We start from the raw sequence: 15,795 nt of genomic DNA, 5'->3' as shown, positions 1-15,795 counted from the left end.
CCAAGCGCAGTGTGTAATCCTGTCGTGAGTGGGCCGTACCTGCCCATGTCAGATACCTGAGGGCATTTCTCTTTTTCTTACACTTTGCCAACTCTTGTACAACTGGCCATGCCAATGTAGTCTCACTGAATTCACTTCTGCTCCCCTTCACTCACAATTTACCCACCATCTCCCAACTCTTCTAAACCCTGGAACAACTCCCACATCATGCCCTGCCTGTACCAGTGTGACTAGTACCCCCTGCTGCTGTACCCCCCCACCACACTAACCCTGTAACAACCCAGTGCCAACCCCCATGGAAAGCAGAATCCATCCCAGTGTGTGCAGAACCTCAGGTGCTCTGGTGGAGAATGGCTAGGAAACTGAGTACTTTATCATCTTGATTAACATTAGTATTTCATGGCTTTGGTCTGTTTTCACTCAAACCTTAATGTTATTGAAGTCCAGTCCCCTCTGACTAACTGCCTTTGATGCTGAGCTTGCTTTGTGATGCCACAGTGCATGCCATGTGAGATTGTCAAACGTCTCCTGAAAAGCTGAATGGAGCTGGTGCATGCCTGCCTGAGAGGATTAGTGCTGATACTTACTCTAACCTACTTTGAAGTCAAATGCCTTTGTTTTAAGGATGTATTTATAATGTAGTCATTAGATTGTCCCAAAATATAAGGGCAGTTGAGCTGTAAGCATGATGTTAAATTAACTAAAAATGTAATCCAGGATTGTTACTGAATGATGTTACATCATTAAATTTAATCAAGATAATTGGAACAAAGACATTTGGGACAACTGATCCAGTCATCCATTTATTATACTTTCATGGAAATTGCATAGCTACATGTTTATCAGATGTATTTTATCATATACTGCTTAGAGAATAAAAATTAATCCTTCTCTTGCTGACGTAGCTTTCATAACAGTTATTTATAGCTATTTGTTTTCCTTTGAGATTTAGGAGCTTTATTCACATTTTGGGGTTAATTAGTGCTTCAAGAATTCTGAGCATTTGTTCTTGGTAAGTTAGATCAAAGTCTCGATTTTCCTGCTTTTTAGTTTCTTCACCCTTTTCCAATATGCAAGTTATTCAGCCTCTTGGTTATTTTGCCACTGGAAGGTGCAAAGCCCACAAAGGAACTGGAGTTAATTGAAAATTATATATTTCTGGACCATGTATCTGCTTTACCTCTCTTTTATTTATATAACACATACTTGAAATACATGCCTAGAGCCAGTGTGTGACTGCAGAGCTTGAGGGAAAGCTTTGTACTAGTTGGTATGTTAAATAATTTAACAGGTATCTTAAAAAATGCAGTCCTTCCTGTTGTGGTCTCTGAAGGTGATGATTCAACAGATATTGAGACACTGAATAGGCATCTGATGATTAAGAGATTTAGTATATAAATATGAAGAAGGTGGGAATTTATCTAGTTTCTTAGACCCTTGTTGTTTCCACAACTCTGCTGCTACAGAATTGAGCTCCAGAATCAAAGCTTTTATTTAAACACAACAAAAAGTATCTAGAACTTATGGCTGTGTGATTTGCAGAGGAGGGAGTCCTTCCAAATATGAATACCAAGTTGTCTTCCTTAATCTGCAAACCGCTTCAGACAGTAGGTCCAAGTTGTGAACTCTTCACACTTGACCCAATATGATGATTTTTCTGAAGCCTAAAAAGAAACTGATGACAATTCTTAGGCCACTTGTTACCCAGCCTTTCCTCCCTGGTCATCTTTCAGCCTACTGTTTCTGCTCCTACACAGCACTTGAACCCGATCTCCTAAAACATCATAATATTACCTTTCTTGTACATCAGTGATTATGGAGCCTTCTACTGACAATAGATTGAACTGTGTAACCCAGTGCACCCTACTGGCTAGATCCTTTCCCTCCAGCTCAATTGGAGGGGTCCAGTACCCACTAATAAGCCAGCAGGTTCATTCGAGTACTATTAGATCCACATTGCCTATGTCCCTGCTTGGTTTCTCTCCAGCATAACTTCATAATCCGGAGATGGGAATCAATTTATAGTGATATCTGTGAAGCAGGTTGTGACAAAACCCCTGTGCTCACACCTTACACACTATTGTAGTAATTTTGTACAAGTCAGGTCTTGTAAGATATCATTTGAAAACTCATAATTTGCTGGTCAGTACCGTCCCGATAAAATGTGTGGCAACATTGTACGTAAAGTTATAAGATTTCCTTGTATGGCATTAACAACATATGTTCCAAACCCCACAGCTCTGCCCAAACTGAGGTTGGCAAACAGGTTTGTCCTAAACAAAGGTGTGTGTGTTCTATCTAATTTGCATTTTAAGAAGTAAATAGTCATCAGTCAGGAAGGGACACAAAGAAAGCTCAAACAGGTGAGAAGCCAGCAGGGGAACATCCTTCCACATAGATTCTTTGTCTCCTAGTGCCCAGCTGGAAAAGTTTTTCAAGAGAAGGACTGAAACCATAAAAAGGAGGGACAAACACACTAAGGGATTCCTCTCACTCTTCCTGCCCTTCACATTCTCTGCACTTGAAGTGACAAAGGAAGCATTAGTTGAAGTGGGGGAGGGGTCTTGACCTCCAGGGTTTGGTCAATAGGTGTACTGAAAGCATATGATGAGAAACTTTTACTTAAATCTGATATAGTTTGTTAGGTATTGGTAAATGTCTTTTTATTTTCCTTGTAACCATTTCTGACTTTTATGCCTCATTACACACAATGCCCAGCCAACCTGTGGAACTCATTGCCAGGTGATGTTATGAAGGCCAAAACTGTAATGGGGTTCAAAAAATAATTGGATAAGTTCATGGAATAGGTCTATCAATGGCTAATTAGCCAAGATGGTCAGAGATGCAACCCCTTGCTCTGGATGTCCCTAGCCTCTGATTGCTAGAAGCTGGGAGTAGATGACAGGGGATGGATCACTTGATGGTTGCCTGTTCTGTTCATTCCCTCTGAAGCACCTGGCATCAGCCACTGTCAGAAGACAGGATATCGGACTAGATGGACCATCAGTTTGACCAAGTATGGCTGTTCTTAGGTACTTGTACTCACTCAAAATCTCTCTTCATAATTAATAAACTTGTCTTTACCATTTTATCTAACCCACTGTGTTTAAACTGAAGTGTCTAAATAATTATTTGAGATTATAAACTGGTGTATTATTTCCTTTTATGAATAATGGATTTAATATATTTTGTACTGTCCAGGAGAGGGCTGGGTGGTACAGGACATACATTTCTCTGGGGAAGTCTGAGACCGGGGGCGTGTTGGGGTCACCCTGCAATGTAACCAAGCCTGGTGAGAGCCAGGGTGTAGCTGGCAGGCTGCAGTTATACAGAGACACTTAGTGTGTGGCTTGCACACTGGAAGGTGGTTTGTGCAGCCCGGGCAGGAACTACTTCAGCAAGGCATTAAAGGCAGTTGCAGGGCAAGGGTGACACAGCTGCTCATTAGTCTGGATTGTGCCCTGATATATCACACAGGTTAATACTACTAGTTGGATATTTGATTCTGAAATGTAATAGATAATTTGGTGAAATTCAAGATCACCTATCTCATAAGGCACTAGTTGCTCAGTGAGCATTACATTAATATATTGGGGCTAAATCCTCCTTGCCTGAGCCTCCTGAATAATCCCACTGATAATTTGTTCCTGCATCTTCTAATAATTAGCTAGAGCTGCAGTACCTGCCTAGATCACCTTCAAGGATCACAAGAGACACAGCTGCATTCTCTCTAGATAACTTACTCTGTTAAACAGCATGGTAAGCAGAACTGCAGCTTTACCTCAGCCTTATGCCTAGTGACCTTGTCCACCCTTTGAGTGTGCTGGCACTGGCCACGCATTTCATGCACACTTTTCACACAGCTCCCTTCTTTGTGAACCTCGCATCACTATGTCTCTATAGCCTTCGATTAACACTTTAAAACAGTTGAGCCATGCAATAATTGGGAGTGGGGGAAATCAACACTTCAGCCTAAAAGCAGTTTTTATTCTTCACATCTCCTAGTCCTGCCTCAGTGCACAGGACTGGACTAGATGACCTCTCAAGGGCCCTTTTAGCCCTACATTTCTGTGATTCTCTGTTTATTTGTTGAATGTGTAATGTGGTGGCTGGCACAGAATGACTACTTTGTGCTGCCCCAGAGATGGCTGGAGCCTCATTTGTGCAGTCAATAAGGTCCTGTAGCATCATTCATCCCCAAAGATCCTGAAAAGGCTACTGTCCCTTATGTGAAATCAAGTGACTTGAACTAACTTATAAAACATATTAACCAGGAGGATGGAAATTTTAAAGCATAAAAAGGAAGTTTGTCAAGTACTCTTAAGAGGGGTTCTTAAGGTGGTTCTCTAGGATCCCTGCAATTTCATTTCCTTCCCCCCATAAAAACCAGTGGAGCAATAAACTTTTCTCTGATAAGCAAATGCGGGACACATCGAAGTATGATGCAAGATGATCTTGCCTTTCTCTTTCCTCACAGAGGCTGAGCAAACTACCACCATTGCCAATAGTTGTCAAGAAGATGAGCCAGAGTCCTGGGATCCATGCATGAGCCAGTGCATTATGCACATCAGAAAGAGGTGTCTTAGTTTCAGTGCTTAGATGACCAGCCCTGTTGATATGCAGACAAGAGACAATACTTTAAAACATTTGCTTAAATTAATGAGAGATGTTTAAAATAGAGATAAGCCCTGCAAATTTGGTGGAAACAGCTTAAAGTAAAAGTTAGCTAATTTCAGGTACTTTGGAGTTGAAGCTTGAGTCACCTTTCTCCCACTCCTCCCCAGTGTTTTCAAATTGATATGGTTTTTGTGTATGTTCACAGGGCAGAGCCTCGTGGCATTTTATCATGAGTGATGCATGCACAGAGGATGCGGGGCAGCTGGAGCATGTCAGTTTGTTGAGAGAAGCTCTTTAATATATAACTAGAACAGCAAAGTTACTATGAATAACAGTCCCTAAGGCAATTACCACTAGTCACCTCCTGAAGTCCATAGTAAATGTGCTTGCATTTGCCTGCTGTCAATGTTTGTTGTGTATGAGTTCATACACAGTCATGTGCATATGTAAATCCACAGCAATGGCAATGTGCCTCTCAGCAGTGCTTTTGACACATTGTGTTCAGGTTACTAGTGTGAAACAGTGGCTTGCGTAATCTCTCCGGCCCACTGCCACAGGATGGAAAAGGAATAAAGGTGAAGGGAGAGGAAGGCAAGACAGATTTATGAATGCTGTTCTGCTGTTGTCTGAGCGTATGTTGTCTCTTTTAAATCACTGCATTCCCTTCATGTGACACGGAGATCGGAGGCAGAGCAAACAAGGAGCCAGCATGAAAGTATTTGACTTTCAATCATTCCTATTACTAAATCATTATTGTAAAGAGCTTTGAGATGCCTTGTGTGTGAAGGATGTGATGTAAAATTAAACTCTCTCCTATGGGCAGTATTAGGACTTGTAAAGCTGACTCTAAGGGGAGATGCAGAACCAATTTGATTCAGGTCCTGGAGGCATTTTGTGAACTTGGGTATACACAATGCCTCCTGGACCTCTAGGGGAGGGCAGGCAGCAGTGCATTTTTATAGTCCTGGGTGTGTGCCAATGTGTGTTGCCCACCATGCCTAGCAACATCTTCTCTGGGGTCTCTAGTGCTGTTGATGGAACACCCACACCTTGTTAAGCTCCAGTCTAGCAAAACACTTAATGTCATCAAGGGCTTTGCTGGAATAGGGCTGCGGAGCTGAAGCATCAGAATTCCGGCTGCCCCTGTGCAGGTGCTCTGGGCTGAGAAGCATTACTTTTTCACGGCCTTTGTCCCGCAGTAGCTAAAATGTTTTCCTTCATGGGGATATTGCATTGTAACCAATGGTCACTTCCTTGGCAAATGAGTCCCTCAGCATCTCCAACATTGCACTTTGCTGTGCTTTCTGGCTTCTACTAGAATTGATCTGTTAATTGGTTTTAAATTTGTCTTCGTCTAGCGGGTTCCAACCCTTGTCTTTATGCCATGCTGGTACTCAGGCTGTGTGCTGTGTTCCTTTTCCCTCTGGTGACTAGTCATATATGGATTTGCATAATTTAATGTAATGTTTAATACCTGAAATATCAGGTTTCCAGCATTAACATCTGAGTTGGAAAGAGAACAGTCTTGCAGGGCTTGCTTTTTCCTTGCTCTCATTTTCTGACTTGTTCTTCAACATAATATTCTCCTAGAAGAGCCTGAAAAATTGCTGGCAATTAACACTTCATTCAGGCATTCCAACCTGTGGTATCTTCCCTGCAGAAGCATAGAGCACAGTTCTGAAAGTAGATAATACCTCAGACTCAGTCAGCAGACATAAAGCAACTTAATCTTTAAAACCTGTCTTCCCTTCATTGAGAGGATTCATAGAGGTTGGTTTGTTTGTTTTAAGGCCAGAAAGGATAATTAGTTTATCTGATCTGACCTCCTGTATAACGCAGGATGGAAGCTGCACCTTCACTAGACGCTTCCCAGAATTCCCACTTACAATTTAATTTGAGGAATTCATGGGAAACCAGAATCACCTGTCTTCAGTTTGATTTTTATCTATTCTACAGACTTTGGAACAGATCATATATGAAACTAGAGTTTCTGAAAAAAAAATTTTTAAGCTTTTTCTCTTTATTATCTGCAACAGATTTCTTTTCAAGTCTCTGCTGTGATTCCCTAACTACCTGGTTTTGGACGATTACGTTCTTCAGTTCTTCCAGCTGTTTCTTGTGGCGTTCTTGTGATTCCACTACATTTCCACACGATGCTTGGAGTTGGTCCTGCAAAGTTACCTTTACTTCTGGCACTTTCATTCCCAATTTGTCTTTCCATTTTTGCTGATCCAATTCAGTCAGCTTCATAAATTTTTTCCACTCACATAAATTTCCTGCTTCAAGTCTTCTCTCAGCCTTGCTATTTCCGTCCAATGCTCCTCCTGAAAGCTTTCAAAGTCACATGTGTTTACCAAAACCCTAGATAGATAACCTGACATTTTAGATTAGTCTTCATCTAACTTTCCAATTTCTGTAGTCTTCCTGAATGGAGAGTTTAGTAAATACAATTGACCTGGTTCCTCTGGCCTCTATACTATCTCAGAGAAACATGTATCTGAATGAAAAATTCTTTCCATCCACAAATTCTTCCTCAAAACAAATTAAATCTTCAGTAAGCATTTTCCTTTATAGGAACATTTCCTACAGTTTCTTAGTAGGCTTCTGTATAATCGTACACCATGCCAGATGTAACCAGCATAAGCCAGGTCCCTTTTCTGGCCCCACAATTCTGTAATTGCTCCAGACACCTTGGAATTCCATAAGAATTGGTTTGGTTTGTTTTCTTTTTTCTTCAGGCATCAAACAGATGGTTTGTTTGGTGGTGATAGAAATTTCCAACAACCTTCAGGTCCATCACCAGGACAGGAGAATTCCATTCTACTTTTTGATCTTGTATAACCCTGAATATTTTCAGTCTCAGCATTGCTATCTACCTTTATTTTACTAGCAAATACACCAGGTTCTAAGTTCTTGCTGCCTTTTCTTTTTAGCAACATTTTCAAAACCAAGACCTCTACATTAACAAATTTAGTTAATATTCCCTTATACTTTTATAATGTTAAAAATACTCAATAGTTCTTCTTAACTGAATGTATAAGCAGTTAGCTTTTGAAGAAATGCTTACTGTCACTTGTGATACATTTCCTTTTAGATGCTGAGCTTATCACTAGTGAAGACTGTTGTCTCTAACTGAATCAGGGTTCTTTTTAGGTATGGAGCTGCTGCCTACACTACATGGTGCCAAAACATTTTAAAAAATCAAACGAACTTTCAAAAGAAGCAAGTAGTATGATATGGTGCTTGGAACAGAGGGAGACATTTTCCTGGGTTCTATCTTAGACTCTAACTCCAACATGCTGTGTAGCCTTAAGGAAGTTACTTAAGTTCTGTAGCCCAGATCCTCAAAGGTATTTAGGTTTCTAATTTCCATTGACATACCTTTTGAGGATATGAGTCTCTGTGCTGATGTTTACTCAGCTACAAAATGGAAAGAATACCTACTGTGTTTACCTTACAGAGGTGTTGAGAGGCTTAAAGGCTGTCAAGTGATCAGATGTTCAGACTAAAGGTGCTCTTCTGCAGAATCTAGGCACATTTAAAACTTTATCTAATAGTAAGTTTGCAAAAGGAGCATTTCCAACAACTGTCTTAAGATTTCAAGGTTTAGTATAAGGTGCTACTTCTTCTGAATCATCAGTAATCGATTTGATCCTAATGGCTCTCCCTTATGAAGTTGACAGATGTCATGTTTTTGGGTTTTTTCCTAGATGTTCTTCCTGTCATTTTTTTTTTCTTGATACTAGGAAGGATAAACTAAAGAGCAATTGCTTTAGAGCTCCAACTGACTTTCATTAAAGTTTAATCTGCCCTCTCCCTACAAGTCATAGAGGTTTCTAAGTGATTAGCATCCTGGGAATGGTGAACTCGAGTTTCACATAGAATAATGGTTTGGGTCACTTCTCATGTAATACTGGCTGAAAGTAATTTCCTCTTGGCATAATTTATTGGCAACCTCAATATGTAGCATGTCATTAAAAAGCTTTACGAAAATATATCTCTGCAGTGAGCAGAAAGAGATCGAATAAATATTTTCTGTCTAATCTCTTTTAGGTATTTATAGGGTGCCAATCAGTATAGTGTCTAATACAATAATCAGGAAAGCATTTGGAAATAAACTCTGTTCTTCTTGTTCTAGATATTTGTACTTTTAACTCTGTTGGTTTCTTTCTTTTCTTTTGGTTTTTCAGTTCCTATTATGGGCTGGTGCTTATGGGTGGCTTCCACAAGGCTTATGGCTCCAATGTGCAAACAGTGAGTTTTAGGTCCCTCTCTCATGTTGCTGAGATCAGTGCCCTTGGGATTGCATGTATTTAATTCAAGAATACCCTTAATCTAGCTACTAAATGGATCTTTGGTTTTTTAACCCTTCTCACCCACCCTCCCAAAAATGTGCAGCTCTATCCTGGAGATCCACTGCAGAATCTTATTTTGAATGGGAGTTCCCAAAAGTTTTATTTTCTTCTTACCAGATGTCACAGGGTGCCTGGCCCCTTTCCAGAGAGATGAGCCCAGCCCCATCTGGGCCTGATCAGTTGCTTCCAAGCTGAGGTTCTGAGATTAGGGTTCAGGTGATAATATGAAGAGCCTCTGGGTCTTAGAAAGCCAGCAAGAGCTCTTTTGATCTGGAGAGTTGTAGAGAAGCTCTTGCATGAGTTCTTGGATTAGGGCAAGGGCCAGGAAAGGCTGAGAGGGGAGGAAAAAGCCGCTGAATTGGAGCCTATGTGGGCAGAGGAAATAACTTTGCAAGGACACAGAAACAGACTATGGCACAGAATTGCTCCCTCCTGGATTGGTGCGGCATCCCCGTAGCTTTCGGCATATCTGTGCCTGCAGCTACTCCTGGCTGTGCTGCAGCTGCACTGAAAATGGTAGGTATCTGGACTTTGTATACTTTTATAGCTGTGGACATGGATTCCCTGTTTTTCAAAGTCTCTTACGTTATCATGTACATCGATACAAGAGATGAGGAGCTATTTAAGCATGTGCTGCATAGCATGAGTAAAACCCATTTGAATATACAAAATAAATATGGTCCTGCTGAGGAGCTCCCTTTTGGGGAAAGACTAAATGAAACCTGATCCTGGCACATTTATTTGGAAGATTTTCATGCTCTTCACCCAATTGCCTCTGAGCTTCTCAGAAATCATTAATTTAGTCTCAGTATTTCTGTGGGGGAGGGAAGTATTGTTATCCTCACTTTACAGGTCAAGGCACAGAGGTGAAATCGGCTGCCTAAGGTCACACTGGAAATCTGTGGGAGAGCTGGAAACAGAACCTAGGTTTCCTAAGTCCCAATTCAGAGTTTTAGGCACAAGATCATCCTTTCTCATTCGATAGATGTAATTGCTTGTAGCAAATGAGGACAGTGTAATGTGTTCCCCTTCAAAATGGTTTGGTTTTGCGTGCATTACATCACTTTCCTTCTGTGTTTCTTTCTAAATTGTGGGAGTTTGGTGTGAGTGAGTGACATTTCTATAACTTGACCAACACTCCAAGAGAGTTGAGGAAGGGGCTGCCCAGCCCTGACCATGGTGTTGCATAACCCAGAATGGAGATGGCAGCATGGCTATGGTGTTTGCCTCTCTCTTACATACAAACTAGTTAGTGGATGCAGAGCAGCTTGCCAACAGTATAGATGTAGCAACTGTTAGTATGTGCACTTCCCCTAGTGCCTCTGGGGTATTATATCTGCCTCTGCACTGTGCAATTACAATGCCCTCAGCATCCCCAGACAGAAAGGCCTGCTCCTTCCTTCCCAGCTCCAAGCATGAGGGATAAATTCAGATTTCAAGGCTAGAAGGGACCAATATGATCACAAGCTCCGTAACGATACGGGACACAGACTTTCACCCACTGTCGTATTATCAACCTCAGATATTTAAAAATCATGAGTCACCCTCCTTGCAAAATATTGTTTTAAAATTCATGAGGTATGTTTTTTAAAGAAACAAAAAAAATCTCAGCTTCTTTCTGTTAACCTTCTGGAGATTTTCTGAGCTTTTACGGTGCATGGCTTCACATTTTCAAGCTTTTCTTGTAACCATGAGGGTGAGAAACTTAATTTTTTTTTAAAATGAAAGTTTAGATGCCCATGCAGGCTCCTGACCCCAGCAGATGGGGTGTTAAGAAAGCCACCAGATATTGAAAGATTCACAATAAAACCTTGAGAGTTGGCAGTACTAGAGTTATTCCATAGTTCTGGCTCATGGACCCATCTCTGTGGTGGTGGTGTCATTAGGCCACTGAATATGGATTATTTGACACCATTTATACAGAGAAAATAGGATACTGATCATTGGTGGAGAGTGGCCACAACTGAAGATCTTGCAGGTGAGATGTGTTTGTGTGTATAAAATAGATGCATTGGATGTAGCTTCATAGTTCCATAAAAAAATCTTTGGATATCTTGAATTTTAAATGTATGTTCTGCAGGTGAAATGCTGTTTCTTCTGCGGATTGAGCTCTGATAATCTAAACTCCAATAATCTGAATTCCTTTGGTCCCATGGGATTGTGTATAGGGTGGAAGAGCAAGCAGTCACAAGTATTGCACAATGCATGTGATATTAAATGATCTCAAAAAGGCATTAGGCAGCCATCTGGCTCACAACGTACATCGGGAGCCCCAGCGAATCCTAATCAGATTATTTCTATTTTTGGCACAGGCAGGAGTCTCCTGGAACTTCTGTGAGTCAATAAATGGAATAGATAAAAAGTACTATTTACTTCTAACTTTTTCCTCTGGTCCTGTGAGATTTTTACAAATAGAAGGTATTTAAAATAAAGATTTTAAAAAGTCTGGTAGTTGCTGAATAATCAGTGTGCTTTTAATTGCTGTATCAAAAGGACTGATGTTTACAGTGCATTTCATCCAAAAATCCTAAATCACTTGACACAAACAGAACCTTCCCAACCTTTTCTTCCAATGAAAAGATAAGGGTTAACGCATCTTGTCAGTATGTGTGTATGTATATTTAAACATCACCTTGCCATGCATCAAAGGTCAAAGCTAGGTGTAGCCAGTACAATCTAATGATGCTTTTCAATTACTCCAAGTAACTTGCATATACATGTAAGGATCACCATAGTTCGGCTGTTGAATGAGACTAGATGTGTATCTGTGCCTAAAAGTTGCTAGTGATGTTAGAATAACTTTTAGAGGCATCATATGTCTATTTTCTTGGAAATCCATTGTGCTAAAACATGGGATTGTGGCATAATATGTGACAGTATGAAAAGAATGTGTATGCACAGTAGGGGACTGGTCATGATTAGCTCCTCTGGGTGCTACATTTCAAAATTGCCAAAATGAAACGACCCAAACTGAAACAAAAAAAAAAGGGGGGGGGGGGAGGTTTGGTTCATAAGAACTTTTGAGATTTCAATTTTGTACCGAATTGAGACAGGAAATTTTGAACTCTTAAACATTTTTGTGAGATAGGAAATGATTTTCCCATCCAGTGTTTATCAGGAGATTCAGGTCCTGGCTTCGCCATAGACTACTTCTGAGACATTGGGCAATTCCATCTCTCTGATCAGTTTACCCTCTATAAAATGGGATAATGTTACTTTTTGTCTATCTTGTTTATTTAGATTGTAAATTCTTCAGGGCAGGGATTGTCTCATACTACGTGTTTGTACGTCACCTAATGTAATGGGGCCCTGACCTTTGTTGGAGCCGCTAAATGCTACAGTAATACAAATTAATAATAGTTGGAAATATAATAGTGACACACCATTCATCTTTCTATTTCCTCCAGGTTTTTAGAGTGTGGGATATACAGACCCTTTCGCTGCTGCAGATCTTCCACGATAGTCAGGGGAAACCAGGAGAAATGCAGATCTATGCCATGGTATTTGACAATAACCATGGCACACTTATTACAGGTACATAGACCTACTTAATACATTTTTTGATTTTTCCATATTATGAGAAATGCATACAGAAGGGGATGGCAGCATGGCTTGGCAGTGGAGGAAGTTAGATACAGGGGATGTGCAGAAATCTAGGACATGAGAGAGCAATTTTCTACACTGTGCTAATGAAGGCTATTTGGGAACCCTACGTTTGAAGTGGTGGGGGAGTTTCATTTTATATATAAAATGTGGTGTTCCTTTTAATTTGGCATATGCTTGAAAATGTAAGGTGACAGTCACAGAAGATGATCTTTCTCAAGCCAAGTTTCCCAAATTTTTGAAAGCTGAGCCCTTCTTCAGGAAAATGAAACCAGTTGCACCCTGTTTCAGCCCTGCCATCTGTTGTTAAAGACCAATTCGTCTTAATTTTTTTTATTTTCCCTGGCATCCAAGTAGTCCTTTGCATTCTCCCCCACTTTACAAAATGCTGCTCTGAGAACTTGGGGTCTTTGAAGTTCAACCAGCAGGCCTATTGTAGGCCTTAAACAAAGATTTATTTAAATCCCTTGAAAGGGATCTCGCCCCATGTCCCTCTTCTTCAGAGAATGTTACAACCACAGTCAATTCCCAAGTCACTCCAGTTCAGAGTCTCTTGCCCTCCACGCTGCTCAGTTAAGAGTTCTGTAGGCAGGATCCTGTCAGTCTGAGCCTCAGGAAAAGTGTGTTCTTGCCTGAGTACAACAGCTTTGCCCATGGCCTACGCTTTTCCTTTTAAAGGTTCCTGACTAACATAATATGCTCCAGCTGTCAGCCTCTCTCTCCTGGCCTGGCAGCTCGTAAACTCTCTTTGTGATGTGGCAGGTTCTCTTCCCATCTTCTAGGGAAACTTATTAACATCTCCCTGCTTTTGTTGGGGGAAGGATGTGAACAGCTTATCATAGAAGCAAAGAGGAATGGAAGGCTGCCCATTTCAACATATTCATAAATGATCTGGAGAAAGGAATAAACAGTGAGGTGGCAAAGTTTGCAGATGATACAAAATGAATCAAGATAGTTAAATCTGAAGCAGACTGTGAAGAGTTACAAAGGGATCTGACAAAACTGGGTGACTGGGCAACAAAATGGCAGATGAAATTCAGTGTTGATAAATGCAAAGAAATACATATTGGAAAACATAAGCATCGCTGGGATTACAAAATGATTAGGTCTAAATTAGCTGTTACCACTCAAGAAAGAGATCTTGGAGTCATTGTGAATAGTTCTCTGAAAACATCTGGTCAATATGCAGCAGCAGTCAAAAATGCTAACACAATGTTAGGAAAGGAATAGATAATAAAACATTAAATACCATAATGCCACTATATAAATCCATGGTATACCCACACCTTGAATACTGCATGCAGTTCTTGTCACCCCATATCAAAAAGATACATTAGAAATGGAAAAGGTACAAAGAAGGGCAACAAAAATGATTAAGGATATGAGACAGCTTCCATATGAGGAGAGATTAAGAAGACTGGGACTATTCATCTTGGAAAAGAGACAACTAAGGAGGAATATGATAGACGTCTATAAAATCATGAATGCTGTGGAGAAAGTGAATAAGGAAGTGTTATACCTCTTCCTGTAATACAAGAACCAGTGGTCACCCAATGACATTAATAGGCAATAGGTTTAAAACAAAAGGAAGTACTTCACACAATGCACAGGCAACCAGTGGAACTTGTTGCCAAAGGATGTTGTGAAGGCCAAAACTATAACAGGATTAAAAAAAGAATTAGATAAGTTCATAGAGGATAGGTCCATCATTGGCTATTTGCCAAGATGGTCAGGGATGCAACCCATGCTCTTAGGTGTCTCTAAGCTTCTGACTGCAAGATGCTGGGACTAGATGACGGGATGGATCACTTGATGATTGCCTTGTTCTGTTCATCCCTTTTGAAGCATTTAGCATTGGCCATTGTCAGAAGACATGATTCTGGGCTATATGGACCAATGGTCTGACCCAGTATGGCCATTCTTATTTAGATACTTAGTTCACTATATCATGCAGTTGCATCCTCACTGAAAAAAGGTATGTTCTTATCTCATGTTAGCTAACATTGTAACTAAGACAAGATAAATCCTAGTGAAGACATGGCAATTTGTAGTTTTAAGATTAGCAGTCAAGGTAAACTCTAGATCCCCCTGTGATTTTTACCTCAACCTGCTAATGTGTTAAAACTACAAACTGCTTTGTCTTCATGAGGGTTTTACCTTGTTTTAGTTAACATGAGATAAGAACTTTTTTTTTCCTTACAGAAGACAAGGCCTTTGTGGTGATAGATGCTCACTGACTGTATGTGTCTAAAAGTTTTTTGTTTTTTAAAAGCAGACAAATTGTATAGAAAACAGAACAGTGATCATGGAGCCAACACTATTTTCTCCACCGTCTCTTGGAGAGAGGAAACTTATTTCATATTTCTGCAGCTTTGAAGTGACAGAGGACAGTGGAGATTCCAACAGCAGCCTGAGTGTTTCTGCAGAGCTGGAAATTCACTGCTTAGATGTTCTGGACCTGTTTTGGAAGTGTTAGCTAAGAACGCAACAGGACGCCTGCCTCCCATTTTGCACCCAAACCAGAATATTCTTAATGCACTATTGAGCACTGTAATGAAGACCTCTTTTCAGTTCTGTATATGGAAGAAAATAAATAGTTATGTCCTTTTAAAAGGTTTCAGTTGAGTGATCACACAATTTGGAGTTTATTAAAGAGGTCCACGTTCAGCTCTGTTACATGAACATAACTCTAGAGTAACTCCAATGAAGTCACTGTGAGTTACATGGGAGATGTGTGGCATTTGGCCCTGATTCTTCCTCCCAGTATGCACCTCATGTAGCTGAGTTGGGCGCTGGGCATCTTCACAGGTGCAGATATGTGAGGATTTCTCCCTTTCCCAGGCTGTGGAGCTTTAGCAGGCCTGCTCTATGGTTGCTATTCAAGCTTCAGCATTAGCAGTAGTTTGAAAACTGTGGCTGAGCTGAAAGTAGACATACTGGCTCCAAGGAAGAACCCCAATCTACTGCAGCCCAGTGTTGCATGTGTTGTGTTTTCTTTAAAACTCTACCATAAGGAGTGTTGTTCATATGTGGGTCGGGCAGGCGGGGCCAGGAAGACTTAGTTTTCAAATTAAGCCTTTACAGAATTTGAACTGTATAAAACTATTAAGTGTCCATCTATTCTATTGTTTCCCATATTTCACATGTCTTTGGATCCCAGAGTACTTGTTACTTGCCCAAGGTTGTATAGTTAATTAATGGCAGCATTAGGGAATAGAAA

The 15,795-nt window shown here is 40.5% G+C and overlaps 1 protein-coding gene across 1 annotated transcript in view; it reads left to right on the top strand.

Moving 5' to 3' along the window:
• The window catches only part of WDR64 (WD repeat domain 64), a 119,689-nt gene that overhangs the window by 65,691 nt on the left and 38,203 nt on the right, over window positions 1-15,795 (top strand). Inside the window, exon 11 of the mRNA XM_067535893.1 lies at window positions 12,380-12,506. Coding sequence (XP_067391994.1) covers window positions 12,380-12,506 — 127 coding nt within the window. The remainder of the gene's footprint in view (window positions 1-12,379; window positions 12,507-15,795) is intronic.

This window comes from Emydura macquarii, unplaced genomic scaffold (genome assembly GCF_026122565.2).
Source record: "Emydura macquarii macquarii isolate MOO-44397 ecotype Brisbane River unplaced genomic scaffold, CSIRO-AGI_Emac_v2 contig_3517, whole genome shotgun sequence".
Classification (NCBI taxonomy): domain Eukaryota; kingdom Metazoa; phylum Chordata; order Testudines; family Chelidae; genus Emydura; species Emydura macquarii.
This window is presented reverse-complemented; position numbering and strand designations above follow the sequence as displayed.